Source organism: Psammomys obesus, unplaced genomic scaffold, assembly GCF_907164565.1.
Source record: "Psammomys obesus unplaced genomic scaffold, mPsaObe1.curated_primary_1811, whole genome shotgun sequence".
Taxonomy (NCBI): domain Eukaryota; kingdom Metazoa; phylum Chordata; class Mammalia; order Rodentia; family Muridae; genus Psammomys; species Psammomys obesus.
In genome coordinates, this window is record NW_026596240.1 from 12,505,337 (window position 1) to 12,533,321 (window position 27,985).

The following is a 27,985-nucleotide window of genomic DNA, read 5'->3' on the forward strand; positions in this document are numbered from 1 at the left end:
CCCCCTGGCTGGCCATCTTGTGCCATCTTGCCATCCCCCTGGCTGGCTCATTGCAGCCACACTGCCCCTCACACTCCAGCGCACTTCCTCCCCGTGTGTCCAGGTCACAGTTCAAGTGCCATTCTCAGAAGGGCCCTGGTGACCATGGTGCTTTCTCCAGCCACCCTTGGTATTCTGTCTTTTCCAGGGCGTGCATCAGTATCCCAAATTTCACTTATGAGTCTGTTTACTTGCTCACTATTCGTCTCTGCCATAGGCTGACCGTAACGAGCACACGGATCTTCTTCACAGCTGTAATTTCCAATACCAAGAATGATGCCTGGCACAGAGTAGGCAGCCACTAGACAATGGGAAGATGGGGGGAGTGGGAGGGAGAGGAGGAGGAGGAGGAAAGTGCCTGAGAAATGCTCAGGAGGTGACCTCTAGCAAGCCTCTGGTGAGGTGGCAGGACACCCAGGAATCACCTTGCCAGCGAGGAAAGAGCCCTCAGGACACTATAGACTGTCCTTTCTCCTGACTGATTGCCCTCTCACAACAGCCTTTGAGAGCTGACTGGCTTGGGACCCAGTAGAGCAAGACACGGTTCTAGGCTTTTTGTGCTGAATGAAGGTGGTTCCGGGTGTTCCTCATTGCTCTCTTCTCTTCCTGGATTCTCCTGCTCCTGTGGCTTTGGACATTTTCCAGCCTTCACTGTCACTTATAAGACCTTGGAATATAAACACAGATCAAATCCTTTCTTATCTCAAAGACATACGTGCATCTAGTCCAAAGGGACAGGAGTTCAGCCTGATGCAGAAGATGGAGTGAGCCCTAGAGAGTGAAGAACTAGCTCTTCCTTGCCCCTGGCATCTGCTCCGTTCCTGTTGGCCTCTGGGAGGCTCTCTGCCCTCTGCAGGGCACTCAGCAGACCCAGCTCTTTCATTTTTCAGGGTCTCCGGCTGCTGAGCAGCTGCAGGACATCCTGGGGGAGGAAGATGAGGCTCCCAACCCTACCCTCTTCACAGAGATGGACACGCTACAGCATGACGGGGACCAGATGGAGTGGAAGGAGTCAGCCAGGTGAGAGGGAGGGGCAAATCTCCTGGTGGGAAGTTCTGTCAGGGGGCAGCTCTGTTTATGAGCATCTTTCCATCTGCCATTTTTGGTGTCTAGAACTGTAAACACTAAGGAGCAAACGTAAATGATTGTCGTTGTTGTCAGTCAAATGAAACTGCAAAGGCTGGGGCTAGCTCAGTCGGCGAAGTGCTTGTTTGGAGGAATGAGGACCTGACTTCTGTGCCCAGCCTCGCCTAAGTTCCAGCCCAGGGAGAGTCTTTCTAAAAAATGGGGGGCAGAACCTGAGGAGCAGGCTTGTCCTCTCATCTTGAGACCTACACCTGAACACACACGTGCACACACACATGAATACACACATAGAGAGGGGGAGAGATGGAGACACACACACAGAGAATCGAAACAGCAGGATGGAGCAGTGAGTCATGAGGCCCTGAAGAAGACTAGGAGGCCATGTATTCTTCAGTGTCGAGTGCTGCGAAGGGAGAGTGCCAGCTAGGCTGGAGCACACAGGGAGGGACCTGGAGGAAGAAGTCACAAATGTGACTGGCAGGGAGAGGTCTAGGCTTTCATTCTCAGCAGAAGTCAGCCGAGCAGAGTGGCCTGCAGAGGTGGAGCTGTAAGAGAAATCGAGAGGAAGGAAGGCGCTAGCTCAGTGGATGAAATCACTGGGCAAGTGTGAGGACCAGCACCTGGACCCCTAGGACCCATGTAAAGGCTGGGCAGGAGGGTGGTCGCCTGTAATAGAGGCTCCCAGGAGGCAGGAGGTCCCAGGACATGTGACTGCCCAGGCCAGCAGAGCCTGTGAGCCGAGCTGCGGGTTAAGGCTTACCTCAGAAAATACAACGGAGAGCAATCGAGGAGTACTTCAGATGTCAACTTCTGGCCTACACGCACACGCATGCGCACTTGTACGCACAAGCACCTGCAGTGCCAAAAACAGAGCCTGGAGAGAGTCCGTGCGGGGGGCAAGGAGGGTCCATCTATCCGCATGGCGGAGTCAGGGGCAGGAGCTGGGTCTGAGGACACTGACGCTGTCATGTCCCCGTGGGGGGACAGAGGGACGTCGGAACCAAACAGAGCAGGTTAGTAGTCCCACACGCCCCCAAACCCCGGGAGAGGGGCGGGAAAGACAGGAAGGCAGGAGACAGAGACTCCGGGAGGGCTGCTGAGGCTGGAAGACTGCTTTGTCTCTCAGCTTTTCCACGGTCTTGATCACATTCCTCCTTAATTTTGTTTTGTTTCATTTTGTTTTTCGAGATAGGGTTTCTCTGGGTAGCCCTGGATGTCCTGGAACTCACTCTGTAGATCAGGCTGGCCTCGAGATCCACCTGCCGCTGCCTCCCCAGTGTTGGGATGACAGGCGGGACCACCACTGCCTGATGAGGAATGATGTTTTTAAGCTCTGTCCGGTGGGGTGTGTTGGTGAACACGTTTTCCTGTCTTGGGGCACACACAGTGTGCGCGTGTGGATGGCGAGGGTGATAGCAGGTGTCTTTTCTCAGTTGCTTCCACCTTCTGCCCCATGGCAGGGTCTCCTTCTTGTCTCCAGAGCTCTCCCGTTCAGCTAGGCTGGCTAGGTGTGTCTGTCCATTGCCCCTCTCGAAATCCAAACTGAGTCTTCACACCTGATTGCAAACGTGTTACCTGCTGAGCCATCTCTCCATGCAGGAAAACCATTGGAGGCTCTGGGTGCGGCTCAGTCGGTAAAGTATGGGCCTGGCACACAAGGTCCTGGGTTTGAGCCTCCAGTACCACATAATCCAGTCGTGGAAGCACATAGCTGTAACCCCAGCACTGAGGAGGCAGAGGTAGGGGACGAGGAGTTCAAGGTCATCCGCAGCCACATGGCCTGTTTAAGGCCAGCCTGGAGTACCCGAGACTCTGTTTCAAAAACAAAACAAATTATGATTAAATAAACTCATTTCTATAGAGAGAAATTAGATACTAGAGCTGTGATTCTCAACATTCCTAACACTGTGACCTTTTAATACAGTTTCTTGTGGTATGGAGACCCTAATCATAAAATTATATTCGCTGCGACTTCATCACTGTAATTTTGCTACTGTTATGAATTGTGATGTAAATACCTAACAAGCAGGATATTTGATATTTGACCCCTGTGAAAGGGTCGTTCAGACCCCCCACCACGAGGTCAAGAGGCCATGTGCTAAGACATAAGATTTGTCAGGTAGAGCTGAACTTCGGAGTTTCCTAAAGCATAGAGTTAGCATCAGTTAGCATGACTTCTTTCCCCTGAGACCCACGTTTCACCCTTGGAGGAGGCGGCGTCCCAGTTGAAAATGCATCAGCTCCCTCCCAGCAGTACCCAGGACAAGGTCTGCAGGGGACCACTCTGACACGGGGGTCCGATAGCCCCTCTGTGGCCTGGGCAGTCGTCGGGCAGAGGGAGGAGCATAATTTCACATCCCCAGGTCTCTCTGCCCCTTCTCTGCCGCAAGAGCATCTGGAAGAAGGCCGCTAAGAGGAAAAACGTTGTGCCCGCCTCAGAGAGGAGCCAATCTTCAGCCCCACAGCCCACAGCTGGGCCCAGTTCCCCCTTGCAAACCCAGGAGCCTCTTCTCATCTATGGTTCCCTGAACTCCAATATGCTGGGACCACAGGCTCACCCCATTCAAGCCCCACAATGGCCTGAGGAGGCCAGAGCTGGAATCTGGCGTCACAGATGGGATGAGATGTGGAAGGATTAGCAGCTTGCCAAGGGCCAGAGATACAGGAGCCTGGTCTGGATTGCCCCCCAAGGCCTCTCCGACCCTCCAGCTTGAGGTCTCTTGTGCTTTGCTATGCTCTGTCAAGGCTATTAGCCATTTCTCTGCCTGTCTCCCGTCTAGAAGCTCTGTTTTCCAGGGAAGACAGGGAAGGCAGGGAAGGCAGGGAAGGCAGGGAAGGCAGGGAAGGCAAGGAAGACAGGGAAGACAGGGAAGGCCATTTGTTTGGAGTTAGAGCTCAACACGAACAGCCGCAGAGCTGAACCTCTATCGAGGGCTCACAAGATGGGAAAGGACAGTTCAAATGGCCAGACCTCAGCCTGGAGTACTGTGGTTTAAAATCTCTGATGGGGAGGGGTCTGAAGCCAGTCTGCCCTGGGCATAGTCTCTTCCACTCAAGAACTCTTTAAAAGGAAAGAGGGACACCTTCTCCCCTTCCTGGGCAGAGCGCACACCCAGACTCCCTGCCTCGTGTGGAGTCCACGCCTTCAATTCCAGTGCTCCAGAGACAGACCAGGTGGACCTGTGAGTTCAAAGCCAGCCTAGTCAACACCGTAGTGCTCAGGCCAGTTAGGGCTACACAGTGCTACTCCGCTGTAAAAAACAATTTAAAACAAACAAAAAACAACACCCCCCCAAAAGACCCCACAAAAGTCAAGGTGTTTGGAATCTGTCACTCCATCCCAAGAAAGCTTGCATTTCTCTCAGCTAGCTAACAGACTGTGAGGCTGAGGTGCACCTCAGAGAGGCCAGAAGCCTCAGAAGCTTCCAGAATCGAAGAGCCAGCAACCCCCCGTGAATGCTGGGCCTCAGAAGACAGCTGAAGGGACTGGATGGTGTCTCATGCAGACCCCAGTGCCCTGGCATTAGGGGGCTAATCGCACATCAAAGAGAGCGGGGGAGGGCGCTGTCATGAAAGTATTTAATTTGTTGCACCGAGTGCTCGCTTTATTGTGTTAGGAGCTTAAGAGAGTGAAAATCTCAAATCCGCAAGGAATTTTCCCTGGCCGTACTTTGTCGGGGTTATTAGTTTGGGGGACATTTCAGGCTCTTGATGGAGTCGCCGCTGCGGTAGACTGAAGTGGCTTTTTGAGTTCTGCTGAGCTTGCCCGTGCACACAATCGGGACTGTGCCGCGGTGCTTCTGATGTGACCAGTGTGGAAGGCCGGCTATTAATAAGAGAGACTGTTATTAATTCTCTCTTTGGTACTCCCCCGTGGGTAGGCTGGCGGGCTGTTCACTGGCCATGACCTTACCTGAGGGAGGGCCGAGTCAGGTGAACAGGGGAGAACTGATATTATAAGCAAACAATTTACCCCTAACCCCAACCTTTCTCAAACTAACACCTGCCTGACCGCAAGAGAAGGGGACTGGGAGGAGAATGGTCCGGCTTGGAGCCCACCCAAGGGTGAAGGGCCCTTCAGGGTCACTCAGAAATAACTAGAGCTTAAATGCTCAAGAGCCTTGAGAACAAGGCTAAACCCAAGCTGCTCTGGCTTCCACTCAGCAGCCAGAGAGCAGGAACTTGCCAGAAGGTTCTTACGGGAGACATGCACTCTGAGAACATTCCTGTCACGACAAGAAAAGGGCCAAAAGGTGCATGAGAAGTGGGTCGCCTTAGTTGAGTCGGTGTTTCTTTTCTCTGTGTCTCCTGTAGCCCGGCTGGTCTCACACTCACTCCACCTGCTGCCTACTGTATATGGTGCTGGGGCCTGAACCCAGCTCTTCATGCATGCTAGGCAAACACCCTCCCAACTGAGCGGCGTCCCACATCAGGACGCTCTCAAAGTTCCCTGATGGTTCTCTGCACGTCAACAGGGCGGAGGAAGCTTGAGCGTCCCACTTCAACCTTGAACTTGGTTTCACTTGTGATCTTGCATAATGCTCTCTTAGAACAACCTCCCTTCTCAGTGCAGGGCAGAAGGTTCCTCTAGCCCTCTGAGATCAGCCTTATAGGGTGAGCACTATCCCCTCTTTATAAATCAGAGTAGGAACTCAGACCTCTCAGTGTGGAAGTCAACAAACTTCATTCGCTCAAGTAATATTTCTAAGGTGTTACTGACTGCAAGCCTGGAAGAAAAGTGCTAGAACATGGCGGATGCTGTCATTACTCAGGTGGCTCCTGTGTAACGAGGCACAAAGTCAAATAAGAGAACGCCTGGTAGTGAGGGTGATGTGAGTGTACAACATAGAGGCACGAGGGGTCAAGGAAGGCTTCCAGGACAAAGGGTGTTCACCCCAGGATGGGAGGGTGCATCAAAGTTAATTCAGCAAGGCTAGACACTGAGGCAGAGGCCCCTGGAGGCAGGGTGGGGAGACAGCCTGGTGAATGGAACACTTGCTTAGCGTGCACCCAACGGATGAGATGGGGTATTTTCAGGGTGGTAAGGCTCAAGCCCAAGGCGGACAGTACAGGCCTGGGCATATGTTCCATGTGGATGGACAATAGGGGGAGACTGTCAGCACCTGCTGTGGTCCAGTGGCCGGACTGTCAGCACCTGTAGGTCCCAGCTGGTGGAGCTGGTGGAGCTGAGAACCTCAAACTGCCAGTTTGGGGGTGGGGACTGAAAGCTTTACGGGAAAAGTCAGAGTTCTGTGTGTGAGACAGACCATTTGGTTTTAGTGCTGAGAAGAGATAAAAGGAAAAGGCTTGGGCTGGGAAGAAGGCCAAAGCATGGGTCGCACAAAGTGGGTATCTGAGTTTGGAAGTCAGTGATCATTTGGACAGCTCTGCTGAGAGGCTTGTCCAGGAGCAGAACTCTGGAGCAGAGAATGGGCTCAAGGGAAGTCTTCACTCCGTTAAAAATAGTTATTTATCTATTTATTTTTGAGACAAAGTCCAGGCTGACCTTGAACTTACTATGCAGCAGAGGATGGCCATGAACTTCTAGTTCTGCCTCACCACCTGAGGTCTCACATTAAGGCGTGGGCCACCACAGTACTTGCAGACAGCGTGTGTGTGATTGTGAGCTTCCCTGAGTGTGCAGATAGATGCTCGTGCGTGTGTGCGTGTGTGTACATGTCGGCGGTCAATGTTGGGAGTCTCCCTCGATTGCCCTCCACTGACGGCTCCCTCACTGAACCTGGTGTTCCCCAGTTGGCCAGGCCGGCTAGTGGCAGCTCCAGAGATCTGCCTGTCTCTGCCCTGCTCCCCTTTCCCCAGCATGGGGGCTACAGGGACACACCAACCACCAGGCTTTTTCCGAGAGATCAGCGTCTCTCCAGCCCAGGTTTTTATGGGGTTACCACCGACTAAACCCCGTTTCCTTTATATGCTAAGCAAGGCTCATCTCCAACCCCAATTCCGACTGTGTGTGGGGCCTTGTGTCTGTGTGGCCATCACTGAGCTGTAGCTTCAGCTTCGGCTTTTGTCTTTGAGGATGAGAGATGGGAGCCTGTTTTGGATGCTAATCAAAATCGGACAGAAGAAAGAATGTCTTAAGAGGGCAGAGAGCTGAGAGGGCCTTGCTGAATGGAGCCAGGCCCTAGGCACAGGCGGGGATCTCAACAGGAAGGAAGGAGGTGGAAAGTAGCATGGGGGCGCTGTGGGCTGCTGGTCCCCAGGGCAGTGGGTCCAGGTCTGTGGCTATTGTGTTTCCTAACAGTGGAGTCAGGCATGGAGACTTGAGGTCAGGGGAAGGGCTCCAGAACTGTTGCCTTCACCTTCTGCTGACCCACTGGCCTGATAGATTGCTGTTTTCCATCTGATCTCAAACCTGCCTTCTCTCCTCTTCCTTCACTATCAAACACACACAGCTGAAGTTTATGGTGGGCAAGAAGGATAAAATAGATGTGTGTGTGTGTGTGTGTGTGTGTGTGTGTGTGTGTGTGTAAGAAAGAGAGAGAGAGAGAGAGATTGTCTTCTGGTATTGTTTTTCAGTCTCTATCCATTTTGTGTGTTTGGGTCTTTTCCTTCTACATTTCTCTGCTTGCATGTGTGAGTGTCTGGAAGAAGGGTGCGTGCCGTGACACACGTGTGGGAGTCGGGAGATGACTTCTCGGCGTCGAGCGCCTGAACTTCCTGAGCCATCTTCCAGCTCCCCCTTGTTTTCTGAGATAGGCTGTCTTGTTGGGTAGCTAGTCAGGTGAGCCAGCCATCCCCAGACATCTGCCCATCTCTGCCTCCATCGTGGGGCTGCAAGCCACAGCCCTCAGGACTCTCAGGATGCTTCAAGTTATCTTAATTGCATACTTCTTTCATTCTAAAAACAAAACAAAAACAAAACACAAAACAGCTGTGTTAGGGCCCTTTGGAGAATTAAAACAAGCACAGTCTGAATTTATCCTCAGAGTTAGCTCAGGTAGATACTGGGGAACTCTTCTGGGGAACTTTTGCTTTTAAAGGCTAGGATGAAAATACCTTGGCTTTGGGCTCACGGCTGCCATCTTCTCCCATCATCTTCTCTTCCTCTTCCTTCTCTTCTTAACAAAGCTTTAAATGTGAAACCAACCCTGGGCTGTGATGGCTCAGCAGGCAGGAGTGCTGGCCAGGTGACCCAAGGGGCACACATAAAAGGCTGGATGTGTGGGGTGCGTCTGCAATACCGCACCCCATGGGATGGGCGAGGGAGATCGGAGAGTCAGAACCTCTTGGAGCCGTTAGCTTGGAGTAGCCAGCACAGCAGCAGGAACAAGCCAGCCCCTGGCTCAACAAGGTGGAGGGCAAGGACTAACTCCTGAAACGTATTCTCTGACTTCCGAGTGTGTGCCGTGGTATGTGTGTGTGTGTGGCATGTGTACACCATGCGTGTGTCTGGCACTCACATAGGCCAGAGGAGGGCATCGGAATCTCTGGAACTGGAGTTCTGATGGTTTTAAGCCTCCATGTGAGAAGCCAGGAATCAAACCTGGGTCCTCTGGAAGAGCAGCCAGTGCTCTTAACCGCTGAGCCATCTCTCCAGACCCTAACAACTATTCCATTTGAGCTGACATACAAAACGGGGCCGCAGTCACTCATAGCTCAAGAGGCCTGTTCGCTAACTCCTGACCTAGTGTAAAAGGCAGGTGTGTGCTCCAATACAGGATAATTGAGATGCAGAGTAGCTTGTGCAGAATCTGAGAACACAGGCTCTTTTGTCAAAGGGCTTACGCGTGGCCCAGTCTCTGGTAAGCTGCACGACCTTGGGGACAGTGGCTGTCCTCTAAGGGCCTCGGTCTCCCGCCTGTGCAGGGTGAAGTTGAGTAAACTTGTCACATGTGAAGCTGGGAAGTGCTCAGTAAACTTTCACCATTGTCTTTGTGAGTAAGCACTGCGATGGCAGCCAGAGAAAAGACTTACCTGTCCACACTGGACTCCTGGGACACCTCACCATAGGGAAGTGAACTTGACCTGGCCCTGAAGAGTGACGGTGGGTCAGAGGCCGTGAAAGTCAAGATCAGGAAGGTGACAGTGCAAAATAGGTTGATGATTGACAATTCCCTGGAAAGGCAATATAGACTTCCTGGATATACAGACAAGGGGACACAGAGAGCTACAGTCCCCAGGGCCTTTCCCCGAGAGACCCAGTTCAGAAATGGCCAGCTGCTTTATCCGATGGCTCTGTTGTGGCTTGTGTAGAGCAAGGTAGAGCCCTCCTTTGAACGGGCCTGGGAGCTGCACATTCCACTCCCCATAACTCCCTCCCAACCCACCAGCTACAGTCACTTCCTTGGGAGGGTATGGCTGTCCAAGAATTCCCAAATGGCAGACATCACCAAAGCCTTGCCAAGGTTCTTAGGCCAGCAGAAAGGAAGACTTCACATTACAGAGAGTCAGGTAGCCATGGCAAGAAGGAAATGGGTTCATTCGCAGTCTGAGTAAGAGAGCCCCATCTGTCTGGTCCTGCTCTCAGACATGCCTCATCTTCAGAGATGGAGGCTTCAGCTCCTTGTCCTGCATCTGTCAAACATTGGCATCACAAGCTGGGCGTGGTGGCACATGCCTATAATCCCAGCACTCGGGGAGGCAGAGGCAGGTGGATCGCTATGAGTTGGAGCCCAGCCTGGCCTACAAAGCAAGTCCAGGACAGCCAAAGCTACACAGAGAAACCCGATTTTGAAAACAAAAACAAACATTGGAATCACTTAGCTTTTCCAGTATGTCTACCAAGGAGACAATAAAAGAGATGAAAGGAGAGACTTTTACGGATATTACTGTAAGATAAGTAAGCTTGCTGTTAGGTCTATACTCAGCTCCTGTGAAGCCGGTCACTACCGGTCATGAGCTCTGTATCTCACTCACCATCCCCGGGAGCCGAAAAAGATGAGGTTCTGAGTCTAGATGAAAGTGGTTATCCCAACAGGCCGGTGAGGCCTCCTGGTGCTCATCAGCTCCTCTGGTGCCTCCCGAACACTCTGCATGTGTGTTAACACTCCAGCCACGGCTCTTATCTGCTACAGTCTTTTCAAACTCACTGCCAAGTTGGGTTGAAGAACCTTGGGTATGTGTTTAAATCGGTTGTAGAAAGCACTGCTTCACACACCTACCTTCATGCATGTACTTTTAAAAATATTATATTTTATTTACTTATTCGAATGTGTGTTTGTGTCCCTGCGTGTGTATAGGCATGTGTTACAGAGATCATGTAGAGAGCAAAGCTCACTTTGTGGGAGTCTGTTCTCGCCTTCCCTGTCCTTCCCTCACGTGGGGCTTGGAGGACTGGACTCCAAGGCTAGCACCTTAACCTCCTGAGCCATCTCATCAACCCTGTGTGGTTTTACATCGAGTGAGTTTGTCATGTAAACTGTGAAAGTAGAACAGAGTTTGCTTACCTCTTTTATTCTTTAAATTTTTAAAAATTGGATTTATTCATTTTATTTTATGCGTGAGTGTTTTGCTTACACATATGTATTTGTACCACATGTATGCCTGGTGCCCTCAGAGGTCAGAAGAAGCCATTGGCTTCCCTGGCTCTGGTGCGACAGATGGCTGTGAGCCACCATGTGGGTCCTGGGATCAAAACTGGGACCTCTGTGAGCATGTGTGCTCCTAACTGCTGAGCCATCTCTCCAGCCCCAGGTGTCCCATCCTGAATAAACTTCCACTCCATTTCCACACACCATTCTTGTAAAGGACAGAATCCAGACAGTACTTGCTGAGGCCACTCTAGGAAAGTGGCAATTGGTTGGTAACTGAATTAACACTCACTTTCAACTTTTGCTGGGAGTCCTGACATGACTCACCAGGAAGGTTAAGTAGCTTTGCTGGATGGTGGGGATCAGCTCACAGTCATAGCTCTTTTAATGAATCTATGGGCTGGGGAGATGGCTCGGCAGTTTAGAGCATTTGCTGCTCTTCCAGAAGACTGGGGCTCAATTCCCAGTATCCACAGTGGAAGCTCACAACTGCCTCTAACTTCAGTCTCAGGACATCTGCCGCCCTCTTCTGGCCTCCGCAGGCACTGCACTCATGTGCTGCACTTACTTTGTACATGTACTTACATGTACTTTGTACATGCAGGCAAAACACTCAAACACATAAAAGGAAATAAACAAACTGCCTTTTTAAAAATAAATGAATTTCAAGGCTATTGAGTTGGGCCAGTGGATAAAGGTGACTGCTACCAAATCGAATGACCTGAGTTCTCTCTCCAGGGCCCCTATGGTAGAAGAGGAGAGCCAACTCCTAAGGATTGCTCTCTGCCCTCTACAAGGACACTGTGGCATTCCCGTGACCACACAATCACACACACACTCAAATATCCCAAATAAAAAATGTAATAAAAACATTTTAGTGTATTACAAATGGGCCTTAGACAGGTGCTGTTTAAGGTGAACTTTGAGGTCATGAATCCGGGGTGAGAAACTTACGGAATAAAGTCAGGAGTGGCACAAAGTGACCACAGGAGGGGTGTGGACTCCATGTGTCCTAGGTAGGTATAAGTTCATGCATGAAAGCAGCTGGGTGTGGTTGAAACCTATCAACCCAGCAATTGAGAGTTCAGGAACTTCCTTAGCTGCATAGCAAGTTCAAGGCCAGCCTTGGCTATAAAAAAGAAAAAAAAATCAAACAAAAAAGAAACAAAAAATTTCATACAAGTATATATGTATATTTCTTTTAAGCCATTTTTATCTTTTATTTATGTGTATATGTGTGGGAGAGTGGATTTGTGCACATCTGTATAGGTGCCTGGGGAAACCAGACGAGGGCATAGACTCCTCCAGAGTTTGAATTACAGGCAGATTGTGAGCACAGGACACACATGTTGGGAACTGAGCTTGGATCCTCCACACAGGCAGGACACGCTCTTCACCACTGAGCCGTCTCTCCAGCCCCAACACAATTCTTTATTTTTTAAGATTTATTTTATTTTACGCCTATAAGTGTTTTGCCTGCATGTATATAGTATATGCACCATACCCACACAGCGTCTTCAGAGGCCAGAGGGGCATCACATCTCCTGGAACTGGAGTTGCAGGCAGTTGCAGGCTGACACTTGTGTGCTGGGGCCAGATCCTGGGTCCTTTGCAAGAGAAGTTGGTGCCCTTAACTGCTGAGCTCTGGCTCCAACCCTACCAGTATGTTTCTTAAAATAATAAATGTTCAGGATCAACGTAGCCTGAGCATCAGAGATTGCATTCCTCAGTAGATTGAATTGCGTTTTAAAAATTTATTTAAAAGTGCCATGTGTGGCAGGGCATAGCTGTAATCCCAGTCCTTAGAAAGCAGAAGCAGGAGGGTCATAAGTTCAAGTTCAAGATAAGCTTGGGCTACATACGGAACTGTCTTAGTTAGTATTTCTATTGCTATGATAAAATACCATGACTAAAAGTAACTTAGGGAGGAAAGGGTTTATTTGGCTTACGCTTCCACATCAGAGTTCATCACTGAAAAGAGTCAGGACAGGAACTCAAGGTCAGAGGTCAGAGGTCATGGAGGTCATGGAGGAGTGCTGCTTACTGGCTTGCTCTTCATGGCTTGAGCAAGCTTTTTTATTTTATTTATTTATTTTTTTTAAGAACTCAGGGCAATAGGCTGAGCCTTTTCTCAACAACCACTAATTAAGAAAATGCCCTATAGGTTCATCTACAGCCAGATCTTATGGAGGCATTTTCTCAACTGAAACTCCCTCCTCTCTGATGACTATAACTTGTGTCAAGTTGACATAAAACTAGCCAGCACAGGGACTTCATATTAGAAACAGAATAAAAAACAAATTCTACTGAGGCAATAGCCCAGTTGGTAGAGTGCAGAAAGCTGGAGTTACAGATGGCTGTGAGCCACAGGTGGGTGCTGGGGTCAAGCCAGTGCTTTTCACAGCCCAGCGGTCTCCACGTTCCTCCTGTGTCTTCCCCTTAACCGACACCGACATCTGATCTCCAGCACTCTGAAGTTCTGATGTCCTCAGTCTGAGATTCAGCTTGGACATCTTAGCTCAGGCTGGCCTCACACGTGGCTATGTAGCTGGGAAGCATTTTGAACTTCTTTGTTTAAATGCCTCATGTGTGTGCCTGCACACTCATGTAATGTGAAGCAGAGGTTGACTTCATGTGGGCTCCAGGCCTCAAACTGAGATCACTAGACTCCTGGCAAACACCCTTTTCCACTTAGCCATCTGCCCAGCCAACTTTGAATTTCTGATCTTCTTGCTTCTGATCTTCCTACTTCCCAGGTTCCTGCGCCATCCTGGTGGTTTGTTGTTGCTTTGTTTTTATTTTACATAGGGTCTCACTATGTAGCCTTGGCTGGCCTGGGACTCACTCTGTAGACCAGGCTGGCTTCCAACTCACAGAGATGCACCTGCCTCTGCCCCCTGAGTGCTGGGATTAAGGGTGTGCCCCACCTCACCTGTCTGTGCAGGGTTGTTTTTCGTGTGGTGCTTGGGGATCAAACACAGGCTCCTGCATTGAAGGCAAGCCCTCCACTGACTGGGCCACGCCCCCATCGTGGTTTCAGCCCTTTCTACACCTTCCTTGTAGATAGCTTCTTCCCATGCCTGGGGTTTGTGTTGGGAGCCTGGATAGTTCCTGGTGGCTAGCCCCGGGACACTTGCCCTTGTTATGTCTGGATCAGTGGCCAGCGGTGGGAGTTACCAGCCTCAGAAAAGGCCTCAGGTCTGGACCTCCCTCTTTGTGACAGAGAGCTGCTTTCTGGAACATGTGACTCTTTAAGGTCCTGCTCAGAGAAGGGGGCACCTGGCTCCTGGCTCCTGCCTCCAGCAGGCACGGAATGGAGGCCACAGTGTTGACCGGGACTGGATGAAATACCTAAAAGTCTTTTTCCAACTCCGAGATTTTCTTTCCACTTGACCTGCTTCTCTGAGCTAATTCACACTTTTTGAAGCCAACTGTGGTATAAGGCTGCCTTGCAGTGAATTGTTTGGGATCACGTGGACCACTCCCTCAGGCATCCACCAGCTGGTGAGCCTGGCTTTACCCAGAGACTCTAGAAAGAGCCTGTGCCTTTATTCAGTTTAGAAGATACTTAAACATTTGGGATATAGGAAGTTCAAATTTCGTGAAGGTGGTGTGTATTAGAGTGCACCTCCATGTACTCACCACCCCGCTTTCAGCTGTTACCAGGAGCTATCATGGCCAATCTCAAGGTCCCCTCACACTGCCCCGACACACACTACGTCACGTTAGCACAAGTTCCAGCTACCCGTCATTCCACATGCAAATGGTTGAGTTTGTCTCTCAAAAACAAGGACACCTTCTTTAAATTTTTTTAGATTTATTTTTGTTAGTGTGTGTGTGTGTGTGTGTGTATTGTATACCGTGTGTATTCTTGATGCCTTGAGTTCAGAAGAGGGCATTGGCTGCCCTGGAACTGGAGTTCTGGATGGCTGTGAGCTGCTGTCTAAGTACTAGGAATCAAACCCAGGTTCTGTGCAGGAGCAACAAGGGCTCTGAACCTGCCGTTGAGCCAACTCTGCAGCCTGAGGTCTCCTTCTTTCTAATGTACCTGCACTATCATATCTGCCTAGCCTGAAATGGAAACCCTGAGGTCCCAGCATGTGGGGGACTGAGGCAGGAGGCTCGTGAGTTCTAGACTAGCCTCGGCTACATGAAGAGCAAGATCCATTCTCTAAAATAAAATAAATTACAATAAAACAATTGGTATATCTAAGAAGAAATGACAAGAATCTGTTAATTTTATCAGATTATGCATGCAGTGCCCACATTTCTTTGATTGTTCAAAAGCACAATTGATTGGGCTGGGTGTGGTGGGTGCACACTTTAATCCCAGAACGTGGGAGGCAGAGGCAGGTGGATCTCTGTGAGTTCAAAGCCAGCCTGGCTCACACAGTGAGTTTAAGCCAGCGGAGACTTCCTGCACTGAATGATACAAGCCTGAAATAATTTCAGTAGACATTTCCTGCTCTGTGTTTATCCCTGGCAGTTGTGACTGAAGCGGCTGCATGGATTGTCTCAGCTGGCTTTCCATGCTCCTGGGCTTTAGCACGTCCCTGTGCTGGCTGTGTCTTTCTGCCCTCCTGAACCTTCCTCTAAGCTCAGAGGAGGGACTGGCTTATTTGCCTCTCTCTCATTTCCCGTTTCGTAATCTGTGGTGCACTCTCCCACCAGGGGGTACTTGTGTTCCATTGATCTTTGTGGTGTGTGTATGTGGGTGTGTGTGGTGTGGTGTGGTGTGTGTATGTGGGAGCATTTCCATTTGAGTGAATTCCTTTAGATTCCTATTGGTGCAGGTAGAAGCTGCCCAATAGCTTGGAGGCGACGTGTCACTCTGGTGGGCTGGAGTTGGCAACTAGGATGCTTTGACCCTCCCAGCTGTCTGGAGCTGCCTCTGGATGGGCGTCCTGGCCAGATGCTGCCTCTGGATGGGCGTCCTGGCAGGATGCTGTCTCTGGATGGGCGTCCTGGCAGGATGCTGCCTCTGCTTGCTGTCTCAGGCCTTCCCACTTGGTCACCTTCAACCCCGAGGGCAAATTTCCTCACATAGATGCCTTTAGTGTCTTCCTTCTCCAGGTGGCATTTGCACTTTAACAGGAATGTGAATTCAGAGTCAAACTATAGAGGAGGAAGCATGGATCCCTTAAGCCCTGGGTAGTAGAACCCAGGGGAAGCCTCTTCAGGCATGTGTGAGCAGGTATGTGAGCAGAAGTTGACCTCAAGCGTGCTTCTCAGGAGTTCTACACCTTAGCTTCCTTGAGACAGAGGTCCTCACTGACCAGGGGCTCAACAATCCAGCCGCCCTGGCCAGTGAGCCCAGGGGTCCTCCTGTCTCACTCCCCAGTGCTGGGGTTACAAGCATGCATCCCACAGCTGGCTACTCATGTGGTTCCTGGGATTGAATTCAGGTCCTTATGCTTACCCAGCAAGCACTTCGTTGGCACAACCATCTCCTCAGCCAGAGGGAATGCTTTTTGTCAGGGAACATTTTCACCCGTCCCCAGCAAAACACACGAAGCACTTACCACGTACCAGTTGATACTGAAACAAATAAACAAGCAACCCCACCAATTCTATTGTTATAAAATAACCTGATATTGTCTCCTTAAGTAGTAAATGTGTTCAACCATCATATCCTAATGTCAGACTACTTCTGTCACCCCATAAAGATTCCTCATGCCCCTCTGTGTTCATTCTGTCCTCAGCATGACAGCGTCAGTCAGCATGACAGGCAGTCAGCAACCCCAAGAGATCCTCCAACAGAATCCACTCGCTGGCTTGTGTCTGTTCATGTGACAACACTTTTCCTGGGGAGACACACATACACATCTGCTCACCCCAGGTGGGCGCCCATGGCAGACCACAGCACAGGTATCACCGAAGTACAACTTGGTGACCCATGAGTTTTCTTGCGGTTCTTTAGAGGGATGTGTACAGCAGTGCTTCCTGGGGCAGAAGTGACTCGGCCTACCCCAGCATGGGTGGCAGCTCACGAAAGCTGGAAACGTGAGCACCGTGCACAGCCTGCAGACAGCCCAACAGGCTGGAGAGTGTGCCTCCCAGTGACTCAGCTGGTCGAAACCTCTCCCAGGCAGCTCCACTGCTCATCTGAGAGAGACTCTCAGCTTCTGTTACTGACTCTGTCAGAGAGAGGCGTAGTGAGTCTGGTCAGCTTCAGGGACTTCCTAAAGCTATTTGAGTTTTTTTTCCTTCCTGTTTCCTTCCTGTTTAAGGAGCTTCCTGCACCATGCGATGTTTCAGTTTCAGAGGAAACTTACACAACACTTAGGGGAGACCTGGGAGTGGCCTCCTCGGCCACTGGCCATGCTCAGCCCCATTCTGCCTCTTCCAGGTGGATAAAATTTGAAGAAAAGGTGGAGGAAGGAGGGGAGCGCTGGAGCAAGCCCCACGTGTCCACACTGTCCCTGCACAGCCTCTTCGAGCTCCGCACCTGCCTGCAGACAGGGACGGTGCTGCTGGACCTGGACAGTGGCTCCCTGCCACAGATTATAGGTGAGGCATCTCGCAGGGGTTCCCACAACCCAGGGCAACTCCCCAGCCTCGTGTCAACCCTCCAGTCCACATGACTGACCAACTCCACACTCGCCTGCTTCTGCAGAGGTGGGTTTTCACTCTGGTGCTGTCCAGGCAGTGATTCAGCTGCTCCTAGTTTCCACACTATGCAGACCTCCGACTGGGAAAAGAACATCCTTGAAATGTGGTTCAGCAAGGTAGCAGACAGGGAGAGTCCTCGAATGAGCAGAGGACTGTTGAAATGGCAACTTGTTTCTTTTTGGAGGAAAATGGACCATCTTTCTTCTTTAGCAAACTAGCTCCCATTTAATCGAGTGTCAAATGAGGATGTAGCTTGCCCCTTTGTCCCTACGCATGTGTGTGTGTGTGTGTTATTCTCTCTAGGTCATTTGGTTTTGCTATAACTACTTCTTCTCTAAAAAAAAGAATCCATTTGGGGATGAAAATCATTTATCACAGCACCTTTGTGCTTCCCAACACACTTTCATGGGTCCTATTTAATGTACTTTACAAACAGGGATATAAAGAGCATAGGCTTCTGTCCACACACGCACACACATCCTGGAGACATATACACAACCTTATATATGAAGAGACTGGGGTTGGTGGCTCTGATAGTCAGTGGCAAAGCCACAGGACTATTTTCAAACACTTGTTCATTTTCAGTCCCACCGAAAGGACTGAATCAAGGGAAGAATCAAGACCTCAAAGTCTTGGGCTCTTTCTGTCCCACACGGCCTGGCTTGTTGGTTTCTCATCCAGATGATGTCATTGAGAAGCAGATAGAGGACGGACTTCTGCGACCAGAGCTCCGGGAAAGGGTCAGCTACGTGCTCCTGAGGAAGCATCGTCACCAAACCAAGAAGCCCATCCACCGCTCCCTGGCAGACATTGGGAAGTCGGTCTCCACCCCGAGTGAGTGGAGCTATTTGCTGGTTGGCACTGGGAAGGTGGCCAAGCGAGCCCACCTTAGTGGCTGGAAGTATCTGACTTCATGATCCTGAAGGAAGTCTGAGGTTGGGGGCTCCCCAGCCTCCTTCTCTGGAAGGCCCAGGGGGGTCCCAGCCATACTCCATGCTGTGCCTGACACCAGAGTGCAGCAGTCTTAGAAACAGATGGCTCACAGCCTGCATGGCACATTGCCATGGCTTGAGACCTTGAAGTCCATCCCAAAGCCTAGAGAGATCCGGGTTCTGTTGGTGTGGAGCACATCCTGGAAAGAGAGATGGGCCGGAGCCTCCAGGAGACCCACACAGCACTAACGATGCCTTTGCATCAAAAGCGTTTTCCACTAAGAGTTTTCTGCCTCCAAGAGACGCCAGAAACCTCTGTAGAACACAGAGCGTGTGAAGATGGTGGGAGCATGGAGGGCACCTCTGGTGGGCCAGGCATCTAGAGTTCTAACTAGAAAAGCTGGAGCTATGAGGGAAGAGTAGACTCTACTCTAACCAGGGTGAAGGGGCAGTCTGCTGCACCCCGGGTCAGTGCAGCCAGCCGTGTACCTGTCGCTCTTTCAGCTGTACAACTGTGTGCCAGGGTGCCCTGGCACAGTGGCTGGTGCTCTTAATCGTCTCTCCAGCCCCATTCCCGTGTAATCTTATTCACACTATCCCTTTAAAAATTATTCTTGGAGGGGAGATGAGTCTTGTAGTGGCTTCACGAGTTTGAAGTGACTGCAGAGTCGGTGTGCCAAGCGGGGAGGCTGCGCCTATGAGGGTGCTGAGCCGCACGCCTTCCTTCCCCTCCCAGATCGCAGCTCTGGCCGGAGCCCCTCCACAGGCCCAGCGCTGCACCGCTCCACGGAGGACCTGAGGATTCGGCAAAGCACCAGTTATGGGCATCTGTGTGAGTGTTGTCTGCCTATCAGGAACAGCAGCTTGCTGACTGTGGCAGCTGAGGACTGTCTACATGTCCATAGATGGAAAGGGTTGAGCCCAGGGTCTAGCTTGCTTGAGACACCACCAGGAGAAAAACAGATTTCCCCTAAGCCTAGGCTTGCCCCAGGGCCTGCTTTACCAGCATAATACTCCTTGCCAGGGGCGTAGCTCAACCAAGTCCTGGCATTATCACCACTGGTACATTGATCTAAGTCAATCGTTTGCCCTATTTTCTGGTGAGAACCCTTGCTAGTAATGGCACTGAAGTAGTCCCTGGGGGCTGAAGGTGCAGCTCAGTAATAGAGAGCTAGCATCTTTAAAGCAAGATGTTTGATTCCCAGCACCACAAAAACACAAGCAAAATAAAACAGAAGGCTTGCTGCGGCCAGTGGCTAAGGCCAGCCTGGGCTACACAGTGAGTTCCAGGCCAATCTAGTTACAGGTTGTGAGACTCTCAAAACAAACAAATAACAATTAACCAAACCAATGACCTAAAACATCCACCTAAGCCCTTTGCCCAAGAGCACCCAAGACACCCCCACCACCACAAAAAATAAATATGAGCATGGTCAGTAGCGATGATCAGGGGACTGTAAGGTCAAAGGTCACAGACAGCCTTTTTCAGGCTCATCTGTGGTGAACAGTAAGTTGACCTATGGGCACAGTGGCACATGCCTATGATCTCAGTGCTCTGGGGTTGGAAGTAGGAAGGTTGAGAGTTTGAGTTCAGGGGTGAGAGAGAGAGAGAGGAGAAAGCAAGAACTGGCAAGCTCATGCTCTAGCCTACATCAGCTGCCTGCCTGCTACTATCCAATCCAACCCTCCCTAGTGTTTGGTTGCCCTTACTTCGTATGTGACGAGGGGTGGTGGTCGGTAGGCAGAAAGTTGCCCTGGAAAGAGCTCTGCTCAGCTAGCTCTGTGTATGGAGACCCTCTTGTTCAGCAATGCTCAGTGGTGCCCCAGACAAGAGTCTCAAGGACTGATTGTTGCTTTGTGTGAACTGGGTCATCCGTAGCCCAGGCCCTCTGAGGTAGCCCAGTGCACAGATGGCAACGGACGCCTCAGAGAGGAGACATGCAACCGAGTCCCAGAGAACAGAAAATACCCTTTCATTAGAATGTCTTGTTATGGAGTGAGCCCAAAGATCAGCATGAAATAAAGCCAGGGAACAAGGAGACACAGGAATTCTAAGGCCAAGGCACAGACAGCAGTTGATGGAAGCTGCTGCTGAGGAGAGAGCATCCACTCAGCTCACCAGGATCAGGAGGCTGAGGGTCAAAGGGCTGGTGCCTTCAGTCAAAAACCCCAAAGATGTCGCTCTGAAGGAGAGGGGACCCCAAAGATCCAAAAGATCTGTGTGCCATAGTTAGATTTTCATCTGAGAAAGAAAAGAGGCCAGGCATGCACTCAGGAGAAAAGGGGACAGGGAGAGGGGGTGTAACTACTGGGAGGAAGGGGAGGGAAGGGTGAGGGAGGAGCCAAGAAGGCCTCCTGGGATGTTAAATGGCCAAAGGAGGGAGGGAGGGAGTGCCGAGTGTGAGGGGGTGTTGATTTGGTGGAAGATAATGACCTGGGGTTTCAGATGAGGTGGCCCCAAGGTTCTGAAGTCAGAAGGGAGATGGAACTTGAGATGTGTTCTGTGCTCTCTCTCTCTCTCTCTCTCTCTCTCTCTCTCTCTCACACACACAGTGGGAACAAAGGTAGTGGCTGTGATTGACAGGGATGCAGTGGGAGATGCTTTTGAAGGGATGTTGGCAAAAACAAAACTCCATGGAGAATCAAGCAGAAAAGGATCCTGGGGTGTGAGTGGAGGAGAGCAGTGTTCTAGAAGTAAGGCTTTGGGCTACAGGCCCAAAGCCAAGGAGTCATTGGCTGAGCATGCCCACTGGACTGCACTGCTAATGGGGAATAAAAATTGCTTCCAGAGGAAGGGGCGATTGGCAATTCAGTTCCTGTACTGTCCCTGTCTCTCCATGGACTCAGCCAGCCTGCACTCTAAAGACTGTCTCTAAAGACTTTCCTGGGGCTAGGAGGCTAGAGGTGAAACTGGTCTCTCTCACCAAGTTCCAGGCTAGTGATGCCTGGTACCTCATCTGAAAATACATTTCTATGTCTCTTCCCATCTGAGGCTGGCACAGACCTGTGTCTGGAGCAGACATCTTAGTGAGGTCTAAGTGAGGCTGAAGGCAGGAAGCAAGCATACTATACGTTGAGAACTAAGTAGAGAGAAGTAGAGCCTGGAGTCTAGCTTCCTATTCAAGCAAGCTGGCCTCGAAGGGAAGGAGAGTGGAGATGCCAGCTGAAAGGGTTGCAGCACTGAGGGAAGGAAGACTTGTTGTTGTTACGAACTTAGAGGCCATGAAAGGTTCAAGGCCAAGAGCAAAGAATTGGTGAGGGCCCGGCTTCCGCTGATGGGCTTTCCTTTCTCTCCTAGGTCACGCCCAGAGTCGAAGCATGAATGACATCTCTCATACCCCAAATATAGACCAGGTAGGAGAGCTCTGCCCTAGACTTCAGAGGCAGGAGGGGAAGGAGGAAGCTTTTGGTTTCAAAAGGAGAGAGCCTTGAAAACTTTTCTCCTGTGAGGGACCAGAAGTCCCCCAGGACTAAGAAGAACTTATAGGCAACCTTCCCTAGGACATTTTTTCATCAGATGACTCTGGAGATGTGAAGTCATAAAGACAGAGGGTGGGTGAGACAGTTTGAGCAGAGGACTTGTCTGGAACACTAGACCCGATCACTCCATCTGTTTGACCTTCTTGCCCTGGACATCTAGTAGTCAGTGGGCCTGGAGGGGGACCTCCTTCACAGTCTCAGTTATAAAGTCTGAGAACTGTAAGTTCCCCATGGGAGAACCTGGATTCATGGAAGACTCCTGCACCCTTGGAAACTGCTCCAAAGATTCCTACAAGAAAGAAGCAGGGCAAAGGGCAAGAGACCATCACGACAGACTTCTCTCCACCACCAAAGGTGAAGGCCTAGAGAGAGGTCTGGGCAGCTGAGAGTTCCAGCTGTTCCAGCAAGGCAGCTGTAGGTGAGAGCTAGTCTCCGCAATCCCAGCGCTTTTCTCTGACCACTCAGCTCACACAACAGGGAAGTGGTTTTTTAGGGTCTACTTAATGACTGGACCCTACCAGCTATGAAGGTGTGATCGGTCTATGTCTCCTCATTTACAGAACTGGAGAAAATATTTGGTTGTTTATTTCAGTCTCTTGATAATTTCTTTGAAGGTGTGTGTGTGTGTGTGTGTGTGTGTGTGTGTGCGTGTGCGTGTGCGCGTGTGCGTGCGCACGCGCACGCGCACACATGCGTACACGCACACACAGGTACACATACACTTGAAGAGGTTAGAAAATGGCACCAGTTCCCCTGGAGTTGTGAGCTGCTTACTGGATGCTGGGAACGGAACTCCAGTCCTCATAAGAACAGCAAGGGATCTTGACCATTGGCTTATCAACTTTTGGGGAGATTTTATTTTTATTTTTTTTTAGTTTTTCCAGACAGGGTTTCTCTATATATCCCTGGCTGTCCTGCTACTGGCTTCATACAAATCTGGCCTCAAACTCAGAGATCCTCCTGCCTCTGCCTCCAGAGTGCAGGGATTAAAGCTGTGTGCTACCATACCTGGCCAATCCTGGAGAGGGTTTAAAGTTAGACTTCCAGTGTTCTCTGAAGTGAGAATAAGAGCATGTGCCAAGTCTTCTTGGGTTTGTCATTTTCCTCCTGGAGCAGCGGAAAAACAAATTCATGAAGAAGATCCCCAAGGACTCAGAGGCCTCCAACGTGCTTGTGGGCGAGGTGGACTTCCTGGACCAGCCATTCATTGCATTTGTCCGTCTTGTCCAGTCTGCCATGCTGGGAGGGGTGACAGAGGTCCCTGTCCCCACCAGGTGAGTCACTGAAAAGTGCCGACATACCTGTCCGCAGGGAGCCACTCCTTCTGCAGTTAGAAAGCAGGGTTGTGCTTTTAAATTACTGCAGAGCCCAGCCTGTTGGTGTACACCTTTATCTCCAGAACTCAGCAGGCAGATCTCTGTGGGTTTGAAGCCAGTCTGCTCTACATAGAGTCCCAGGCAACAGTAAGACACTCACAGAAGAGAGAGGCATTAGGGGAAGGCAGTAGCCAGGAAGTTGTTGAGTGGTCCAGATAGCAATGCAAGTGTAAGGATGCTCCCAGGGAAGCCTAGTGGGGACAGGAACAGAAATGTTTCTTCAACAAACAAAATGGTCAAAGGAAGATTCTGAGGCTAGTGAGATGACTCAGTGGGTAAAGGCACTTGCCACCAAGCCAGACAATGTGACTTCAAAGAACCCACATGGTGAATGGAGAGAACTGACTTCTGTAAATTGTCTTCTAACCCTCCCCCCACTTTTGCCACGGTGTATGTGGCATGCATGTCCATTCATCTATACGTATATATTTATATATACATACACACAATAAATAGCTAGCCAGATAAATGTAAATGTAGAAAGGAAGAGCCAGGTAGGCTGCCACTTGCCTGTAGTCCCAGTGCTTGGGAGGGAGAGGTAGGAGGATCAAAAGTTCCAAGTCATCCTTGACAACATAAAGAGTTTGAGCTTGGGTTATACGAAACCCTGTCTCAAAAAACAAGCAAACCAACAAAAACAGTAATAGAAGGCATTAAGATGACTCAATGGTTAATGGCACTTCCTGCTCTTGCAGTGGGCCTGAGTTCATTTCCAGCACCCATGTTGGGTGGCTCACAATCACCTGTAATTTCAGTTAAGGGGATACAGCACCCTCTTCTGGCCTCCTCAGGCACTGCGCTCACATGCACATACCTCCATACAGACATACACATAATTTCAAGTTATAATGATAATGATGGTTTTTAAAAAGATTCAAAGGAGGAAAGTTTAAAAGTTAATAATAGATACAATTGAGGCCAAAAATTCTTCTCTTCACCAGTTTCTACTTTTCCCTCTTTGTTTTTTGTTTTTCTTCTCCATCTTCTTTGCAGATTTCTGTTCATTCTTCTAGGACCTTCTGGGAGAGCAAAGTCCTACAATGAAATTGGCCGAGCCATAGCAACCCTCATGGTGGATGATGTAAGTGAAAATATGAAGCATGAACTCTTTTCTGAGTGCTGATAGCTGCTGCAGTGGCACATCCTCCCCTGCTCCCTGCCATCACCAGTTCTATAGCAAGCGTGTTTGAGCCTCTGTTGCGCACCAGGGGCCTAAGGATTTGAGATTTGGGGAGTAAGACCAGATTCTCTCATTTAGGAGAGGGACAGATCTGCAAAAATAAAATAACAAAAAGCAAAATTAGCCCTGTGCAATCTGCCTGGGGAGCTGAGGCAAGTTCTGCAGCTGAAAAGCTAAGGTTGAGCAGGAGACAGGCAGACTAGCATGAGCTTGGGATGCTGTCCTTCCGGACAAAGGGGTCAAGGCTCAAAGAAGTGAATGGAGGTGCAGCAATGTGAGTTCAGCTTGCGTGCACCAGTGACTTGAGCCCGCAACCACATACACCCTGAGAGGAGAGCCTAAAACCCTGTTCTGTCCCCAGAGTGATGGGGTGCCTGGAGTGTTTAAACACAGACATAGCCCAGCAAACCTGTGAGGGTTTTTTGTTTTGTTTTGTTTCGTTTTGTTTTGTTATGAAGCCTGACCCCTCTAGGGAGAAAGTGTGGGCAGTAATGAACGGGTCTAAAAACCAGAACGTCTCAGGCTGGGCTCTGCAGAGGTTTTCTTGTGTGCTTGCTTAGTGGAACACAGAAGTGAAGAAGCTCAAGCAGCTCAGCAGAAGCCCTGCAGAGGTGTTAGCGGGGTCTCGGCCCAGTGTGTCCTGCCTTTGGCTCTTACTCATGAAGACTTGATAGAAAGCCACACAAAGGCCGGCAGAAGCTGGCGGGGGGGGGGGGGCTTGATTCAAGGCTAAGCGATAGAAGAGGTCAGGCACACCATCAAGAGTGACAGCAGGCCACATGAGTGAGGGTACTCAGGGACCCAGATTATTGTTTGGGGTTTCTTTTTATGGGGTTCATGAGAAGGAGGAGTGTAGATTAAATATAATTTATTTATAATTATATAACAATCACTTCTCTCGTTGTTAATGTCCCTTCCCATAACATCTGATTTTGATCATAAGCACATCCTAATTTTGCATGGTTATAAGATGGTAACTAGAGGAATTCCCCCTAAAAGTTCACTTGAGAGGGCAGAGTCTGACTCATTACACACAACTAGTTCAGGCCAGATGGAACTCCCTACTTTCTTACCCAGACGCAAGGACAGTGCCACTGAAAGAGAATCGATGGTTGCTGAAGGGAGGAGGCAGTTCCGCTGTTGAGAGCGGAAGGCGTGTACAGCTCAGTACAGGGGCCCCAGCTTGCTAATAAGTTGCTAGGTGCGTATGCAGGCGGAGCGGGCAGGGGTATGTGTGCAGAATAGACTCAGGGAAAGGTCTCCAGATGGGCTATTAAAAGAGGTGAGCGTGCATTGTTCAGATCAAGAGGAGTTCCCGGTTGATAAGCTGTTCTCTAAGCCTGCCTGTCTCCGACCTGTCACAGAGACCTGGTTTCAGATCTAAGATAACTGTCTGCTCTCAGAACTGGCTCTTTCCCGTCGCTCCCGACTTCCCCTGCTGTCCGTCCTCAGGCCCCCACTGTAAGGCTGATGTCCTGAGCACCAGCTAGAGCTGTGATGTGCTCACCCCCAGGAGGGGAGAGCTGAGCCCCCTTTCCCTCCCTCCTCCTTCGCCAGCTCTTCAGCGATGTGGCTTATAAAGCCCGCAACCGAGAAGATCTGATCGCAGGAATTGACGAATTTCTAGATGAGGTCATTGTCCTTCCCCCTGGAGAATGGGATCCAAACATCAGGATTGAGCCGCCCAAGAAAGTTCCCTCGGCTGACAAGAGGTGTGTGTTGGCGATAAGCGCAACGGAAGGGACTCTGTGGGCGTTTCATTCTCCGGGTCAGAAGCTAACACAGCCACCTGTGAACAGCTCTCAAGTCAGGGTTGGGGCGGGGGGGAGAGGTATTACTGAATCATTTTCTGCCTTTATGTGGTATTTGTATGTGTTGGTGTTTGAAGATGTGTGTGCATACGTGGAGGCCTGCCCGTGGCGTCAGAAATTGCCTTCATTGAGGGGGGCCTCTCAAGATTTGGCTAGAGTGTTTGGGGTTGTTTGGGGTTGTCCCTGTGCTGGAATTACACGTGGCTGCCCTGCCCAGCCGACCTTCACAAGCCTTCTGAGAATGCCAGCTCTTGTCCTCCTGTTTGTGTGCAACCGCTTTCAGCGCTGAGCGCTCTCCTCACCCCACCGTCAGACCCTCCTTTTTAAGACACTTATTAACCTTTTGTTGTAGAGGGGACAGTCTGAGGGCTGGGCCCTTTCCAGCCCTGAGAGCCCTTCTCTGTCCCATGCCCTTTCTCTTTCAGGAAATCTGTGTTTTCTCTGGCAGAGCTGGGCCAGATGAACGGCTCTGTGGGCGGAAGTGGTGCCTTGGCTGGCGGAGGCAGCGGGGCCGGCGGAGCGGGCGGCGGCGGCGAGGCTGAGATGCCAGCGGTGCATGCGATCGGGGAGGAGCTGATCTGGACCGGAAGGTGCTCGCTCCAGGCCCGACCCCCTCTCCTTCCTGTCCTGTTAGCTATCCTCCGGCTACTGTGTGCCGCGCCCCCTAGGGACGGGGTCTGACCACTGCAGTCTTTCCGCGCTCCGGTGAATCCTCTCGGATCTTGGGAGGACTTGCGTGGGGTGAGAAGAGCAGAAATGACCCCACCCATGAGGAAGGAACCCAAACTCTTGTCTAGACATCCCGTGGTACCTGTGTCCTATAGCGGCAGAAACAGTGTACCACAAAGAAGGCAGTGTAAAACTGCTGAAATCCATTTTCACACAGGTTTGAGACAGAAGGCAGAACTGGAGATGTCAGCGGGGACAAGAGCCCTGCAATTCCCAGTACTGGGGAAACTGAGGCAGGAGGATTGCTGCAAGTTCCAGGCCAGCCTGGGTCATAGAGGGAGGCCCTACCTCCACCCTGGCCCCTAAACACAGATCCTAGGGGGCACCATCGCTCTTGAGCCTCTTAGAACCTCCTTCCCTCCCTGGAGTTCCTACGGCAGCCAAGAGTCCTGCTCCTTAACTGGGCAGCTGCATCTCCACAGCTTTTGTCTGTGTTGTCACGTGGCCTTGTCCCTGTGTGCATGTCTTTGGGTATTGCCCTATCTCTGTAAGGGCTGGAAGGGAACCCACTGTAACGACTTCGCTGTAACTTAATTACATCTGCAAGCCCGCCCCCCTTTGTGGTCTGGTAACCCAGGCCGACATCAAGCTTGCTACAGCTCAGGAAGGCCTTGAACTGATGATGCCCCGCCCCTCACTCTTCAGGGCTGAGCTCTCAAGCACCACCATGCTTGGCTTATAAACCAGGCTTTCATGCATACTAGGCAAGCACTCTACCAACTGAGCTTCATTCCTAACCCAAAGACTCTCTAAATAAAATCATGTCCACATGTACCAGGGCTTGGAGATTTAATATACCTTTTTAAAAGAAGAACAATCCAACATATAATAGTATGTTTTGTTTTTTTTTTTTTAACTTCATTTTCCTCTTCCTTTGTTAAAACAAGAGAAAATTGGCCTGGTCTGAGTTTGTTGGCTGTTCAAGGAGTCAGCCAGGTTGACCTAGGTTTAGGAAATTTCCAGAAAAGTGGGAGGTTCTGTGCAAGTGATGGCATGAGAATGAAGCCACAGATTGTGTCTTAGTTTCTTGCTGGGATAAAATACTCTGACAAAAGCAATTTATGGGAGAAAGGTGAAGTTTAGGTTAGAACCCATCACTCTGGGGAAGCCGCAGGAGCGTGAGAGAACTGGCCACATTGTTCCCACACCATCATGGGGGGGGGGGTTTGTCAAAGCCAGGAGCCTGAGAGAACTGGTCACATTGTACCCATAGCCGAGAAACAGGTATCAATTAGTACTTGCTCACTCT

General features: G+C 50.4%; 1 protein-coding gene across 1 annotated transcript in view; it reads left to right on the forward strand.

Moving 5' to 3' along the window:
• Slc4a5 (solute carrier family 4 member 5) overlaps window positions 1-27,985 on the forward strand; it is a 73,825-nt gene that overhangs the window by 11,408 nt on the left and 34,432 nt on the right. Inside the window, exons 3-11 of the mRNA XM_055596453.1 lie at window positions 930-1,059; window positions 16,966-17,126; window positions 17,910-18,062; window positions 18,897-18,992; window positions 21,459-21,514; window positions 22,757-22,914; window positions 24,010-24,097; window positions 25,754-25,908; window positions 26,433-26,597. Coding sequence (XP_055452428.1) covers window positions 930-1,059; window positions 16,966-17,126; window positions 17,910-18,062; window positions 18,897-18,992; window positions 21,459-21,514; window positions 22,757-22,914; window positions 24,010-24,097; window positions 25,754-25,908; window positions 26,433-26,597 — 1,162 coding nt within the window. The remainder of the gene's footprint in view (window positions 1-929; window positions 1,060-16,965; window positions 17,127-17,909; window positions 18,063-18,896; window positions 18,993-21,458; window positions 21,515-22,756; window positions 22,915-24,009; window positions 24,098-25,753; window positions 25,909-26,432; window positions 26,598-27,985) is intronic.